Below are 5,351 nucleotides of genomic sequence, written 5' to 3' on the forward strand. Positions count from 1 at the left end.
GCTTTGGGACACTGGACAATGCATAGAACTTCTCTGAAGTTTCTTTATCCCTAAAACAGGGCTAACAATAAGCTGCTCCTCCACAGGGTTGTTGTGTTGCTCAAATGAACCAATGTGTATAAAGTGTTTCACAAACCTCGAAGTAATAATTACCTTTGAATGATTCTTATAAATTGTCTGTTTTTTAAAGAGGCAGAGAAAACCATCTTTTGGAATGCTTTATTATCCATTACATGCATTGAGGTCTATGACAAAGCTGCCTTGAACTTTTGAGTCATGTTCTTCTGAGAGTGTCACTTAATTTTCAGCAACACATGGACCAAGTCACTAGTCAAAACTTTACCAATTTTTTTTTCTGAAAAATGGCAAACATTTTGGCTGTTTTCACTGGGAGAAGCAAAGCCGTGTCCCAATTTTTTGGGGGGGATATCAGGGGCCTATCATACAGCCCTGGCAATGCCCTTTCTACTTAGATGAAGAGTATTTCAGGGGCATTGCAACTGTTCTTGGAAAGTGTGGTTTGGAAGTGGCAGAAGTCAGTGTCGATGTCTTCATCAATGGCCAAGCGAACAATGTGGCAGCCACTGATGGCTTCTTATCCTCCCCCGGCTACTCGCAGCCAAAACCCACTCTATCACATGACCTTGGGGTCAGAGCCTTCTCTCCACGTCTCCCACTACTCTGGACTAGCTTCCTTATCATCAGCTTTCTTAGCGAAGTAATCATTGAAGTCCAGGGTTCTGAAATGGAAGCAACAGGAAATAATGAAATTGACTGGAACCAGGGACATCCCAAGAGGGCTCAGAGATGGCTGTGGTAATCCTTTCTAGCTGGACTTCTGTGGAAGTATGGAGGAGAAGCTAGATCAGAGGGCAGGGATCTAGAGTTGGAAGGAAACTTAGAGACCATATACTCCAAGGGTTCTTACGTTGGGGTCTATGGATTTGTTATTTTTGTTTTTAAAGAAGTATCTTGATAACTGTGTTTCAGTATCATTGGTTTCCTTTGCAATTCTCTGCATTTTATTTTATGTATTTAAAACGCTTGCTTCTGAGACAGGTGGATGAGAAAGGTAAAGAGAAAGGTAAATAGAAAGCTGGGCCAGGAGCCAGGAAGACCTGAGTTCGAATCTGCCCTTCAACACTTACTAGCTGTGTGACCCTGGGCAAGTCACTTAACCTGTATTCTTCAGCATCTATCCCTCAGATAAGCTGTAAAGCACTTTGTAAAACTAAAGGGCTGCATACATGCGTGATTGTTGCTATTATTGATTGTAGCCATGTAATTTCATTGCTCTGTGCCTCAGTTTTCTCATCTGTAAAATCAGGATAATAATGATAATAATAATTGCCCAGTCTATGCTGGTGTCATTGATTGGGCAGTTATTATTATTAATTATTATTATGAAAAGGAACCTCAGGGCTGATCAGCTTTAACATCCTCATTTTAAAAGATGATCATTCTGAGGTCCAGAGAGGTTAAGTCATATTTTTCTGCGAATCCTGCCTTACTGTGTCTGCCATTTACCTGGACTCCCCTTCATCAGCAGCCTGGAGCTCCCGAGGTTGGCTGCTCACGGGGTAGCTTGGCTGCTCTGCAGGTGGAGACCCCAGCAACCTTTGTGGCAAATGGATGATGGATTCCTTGACGCTCTTGACAGCTGCTCTTCCAAATCTTTGTGGCAAGTTTGGGATGCGCCTTGAGATACCACCATTGAAATTCTTTCCAAACCTAAGGGGCGAATTGGCCACAGGCTCAACACTCCTTTCTTCCTCAAAGGACCTTCCAAATCTCAAGGGGAGGCGAGGCATCAGCTGGGGGATCTTGTATGTTATCGGGGTTTGCACTTTGTGGATGGTGTTGGAGCCCCATTGCCAGAGCTCTGCAGGGTTGAGGCTCTTTTGCTTCTTCTCCTTGGGGTATCCTATGGGCTGTGATTAAAAATGAGATAAACCGTTTTTCTTCCTCTTACCTGGAAGATTTGAGTCACCAAATTAACTTGAATTCTCATTTTAACCTCAAGAAATGTCAGGCATATGAATAATTCTATTCAGCAAACATTAAGCACCTATTATATGCTAGCCAATACTGGAGTTTACAAAGACTGGAATCGAGAAGTCCCTCTCCTTGAGGTGGCTGTAATCTTTTGGAGTATATAACAGGTCCAAAGAGAAATAAATAGAAAATACATACAAAGTAACTTTCTAATGAGATTTGTCAGTGCTTTTTGTTTCTATATCACTGTCATCTCTAGGTATATCACTTCCTCCCCCCTCCCCCATCTCCTACCCCACTCCTCTGAATTGAACCCTTTTTCTACAGAGCATTTTTGAGAAGTAGAGGTGCTAGATGACTCAGTGGACTGGAGTCAGTAAGACCTGACTTCAAATCCACCCTCAGACATTAGCAGTGTGACTTTGAGCAAGTCATCTGACCTCTACAGATTTGCCTCAGTTTCCTCAATTCAAAATGGGGATAATACTAGTGCCTATCTCCCAGGATTGCTGTGGTGATCAAATGAGACAGTAATTATAATGCACCTAGTGCCGTGTCTGGCATGGAGTAGGCATTATATAAATGTTACTTATTATTATTATCTAACAACTGGAAGAAAAACTGGAATGAATCTCATGCAGAAGGTGCCCCCTAAGCTGGGCTTTGAAGGCAGCTAGGGGCTATTAGGAGTGAGGGGTGGGAGATTAACTGCTGACCTACTGTGTGAAATGGTAGAAAGAACCCTGAATTTGGAATCAGAAATCCTGAGTTCACATCCTGGGGCTGTCACTTACTACCTGGGTGATCTTAGGCAAACAACTGCCCTTCTCTGTGCCTCAGTTTCCACATCTGTAAAATGTGGAGGTCAGACTCAATCGCTTCTGAGGTCCCTCTGGCTCTGGTGTTCTGATTCTAATAATGCAGAAGCTTGAATGAGAAGGGATCAGAGGTCATTGAACCTAAGCTCTTTATTGTACAGGTGAGGAAACTGAGACCTAAGCAGGGAAGGTGAGTTTGCCCAAGCTCACATAGGTACTACAAATACCATTATTCTTTTTTTGCTATTTTTGTTCATGGTATCAATAGTAGCTGGAATTATAGAATTTGGAGAAAGAGAACCAACGTTGCGTTTCTGGGGAGACCTCTCCCCACTTTTTTTCTTTCCATACATTTTATCTCCTCTATTCTCCCTCTCCTTATCTTCACCAACGGTGAGACATCAAAATGGTGAGTGAATGGCTCTAATGTGTGGGAGATGATGGTGGAGTCTTAGGGAAAAATTAGGAGGGGAAGCACTCCCAAAATCATTCTCTGTCCCCAAGTCCATTATGAACCCAGTTATATTTAATTAATCCAAATAGCAAATGTTTAATTACATTTTTGTCTTACCCTAAAAATTTTGCCCATCCATTGACATTTGTTAAGTTATTAAATTTCTGTGCATATTTACCAACTGGTTCCTACTAAGCAGAAAACCATAACCGCCTCATTATATTTGCATTCATCGTTAAGAATACTTAAATCACTCCTCTTTAAAATGCATCCAGCCTTTTTGGAGTCTCTGGCAGTTTATTACAAACATGTTTTCCTACGTTAATTGCAGCTCAGTAATGCGCCTTCTGCTTGCTAAGTATCCCATTACATGCTATCTATTTAATCTGCGATTACGGATGCCAGGCTGGCTACCACTGTGCCAGCGGGAGCCGCCAACCCACGGATGTCACCGCAGACCTGATGGGGAAAGCAAAGTATATTATTAAGTCGTACGTTTCGGGGAACAACTTTTTACTAAAGTTGTTCCCGTTATTAGTCAATTACCAGAACTCCTTGGTATCAACATTCTAGTTAATGCCAGGCACGTTTGTGTAAATTTAAAGAGTTACCTTTAAATATTCATCATAACGTTCCCAGTCGTGGAGATTGGACATCATGGATTCATCGGCACAGACAGACTTCGAAGCTAACAGGATTGAAGTGGCCAGAGTCAATATGACAAATGGCTTTAATGAGATGATTTCCATTGTCCATAAAAACTCAAATGAAGCTTCTATGTGCTGCCCGGGTGACACAAGGGACATGGAGGCCTTTTTATACTGACAAACAACAAAGAAAGATGCCTTAAATTGGGACCTCCATTCCACATGGCCGAATTTCTAATATTAATTATAGCCAGCAACTGCAATATGCATTTGAAGAATGCCGGTAATTTGTTCTGCGAAGGCAGCAGGTTCCACTCACAAATTAATTAACTTTGAAAACAATTCCCCTTATTATGAAAACATTTCTAATTAGGTAAGATTGAGGGTCCAGGTAATTAGAATTTTAAGGGAACTGTATTCTATAGCTCCCCACTCTTGCAAATGGAATTCTGTTTGGGGGTCTTTGCGTCAATCTCATACCATTTCTCAGAAAAGAAGACAAGCATTGTAAAAAAGCCTGTTTTGATTTTAATCAACACCGGAGAATTAGGCATTGTGTTTTCAAAATGTCAGGTGAAATTTGAAATGTGAACCACATGCAACAAAGGCTAATATGTCATTAATTAGTTTTCTGTTGTATCCAGTTTGTTTATTACCAAGTTTCCAAAGTTAGCATCAGCTTAATCATAATATTTCTGTGTGTGCATTATTAGCATTGTTCACAAGAAAGTTCAAGAAGCATCTTGGAGAGAGCAGCCATGTCAGGGTTGGCTTGAATCCTTTCAGGATTTTCATGTGTTTGCCCAATGGGCCTTGCTTGGCAGAACTGTGGAAGTCAACAAAATTTTAAGTGAATGAAGCTGCTGATCCCATGCCCTGGAAGAGCGCAGCAGAGCTTTGGGAAGTACATGTGCATGCTGCTTTTCTTACTCCCTTGGCTCCTATTATTCCAGTAATAGTACATGACCATAAACCTACTGACAGTACCCAAGAACTGAATTTGCTCCAAACAAATGCTTAATTTTTATTGAGAGCTGCAGTTCACAGAATCTCCGAGTTGGGAGGACCTTTAGAGGCACCTAATTCAACCAACACCACCTGGACAAGAATTTCTACATTGGCACACCCAACATGAGTTCACCCACCATTCTTGGAAGATATCTAGTCAGTGGATAGAGCACTGGGCTTATAAAACAGGAAGACTCATCTTCCTGAGTTCAAATTCAGCCTCAGATACTTACTAGCTGTGTGACCCTGGGCAAGTCACCTCATTTTGCCTCAGTTTCCTCATCTGTAAAATGAACTGGAGAAAGAAATGGCAAACCACCCCAGTGTCTTTGTCAAGAAAACCCCAAATGGAATCACAAAGAGTTGACAGGACAAGAAATGACTGAATTGGGTCAGGGAGGAGGCTCTCACCGTCTTTTGAAGTGGCCC

The 5,351-nt window shown here is 41.7% G+C and overlaps 1 protein-coding gene across 1 annotated transcript; it reads right to left on the reverse strand.

Annotated features, from left to right (window-relative positions):
* Positions 1 to 676: 676 nt before the first annotated feature.
* On the reverse strand, positions 677 to 4,016 carry NPVF (neuropeptide VF precursor). Its single transcript, XM_036760472.1, has 3 exons — positions 3,879 to 4,016; positions 1,528 to 1,931; positions 677 to 740 (listed from the first exon to the last, which is right to left on the reverse strand). The coding sequence occupies exons 1-3, from the start codon at positions 4,014 to 4,016 to the stop codon at positions 677 to 679; spliced, it is 606 nt and encodes a 201-aa protein (XP_036616367.1).
* Between the last annotated feature and the right edge of the window lie 1,335 nt (positions 4,017 to 5,351).

The sequence above is a fragment of the Trichosurus vulpecula genome, chromosome 5, assembly GCF_011100635.1.
Source record: "Trichosurus vulpecula isolate mTriVul1 chromosome 5, mTriVul1.pri, whole genome shotgun sequence".
Lineage (NCBI taxonomy): Eukaryota > Metazoa > Chordata > Mammalia > Diprotodontia > Phalangeridae > Trichosurus > Trichosurus vulpecula.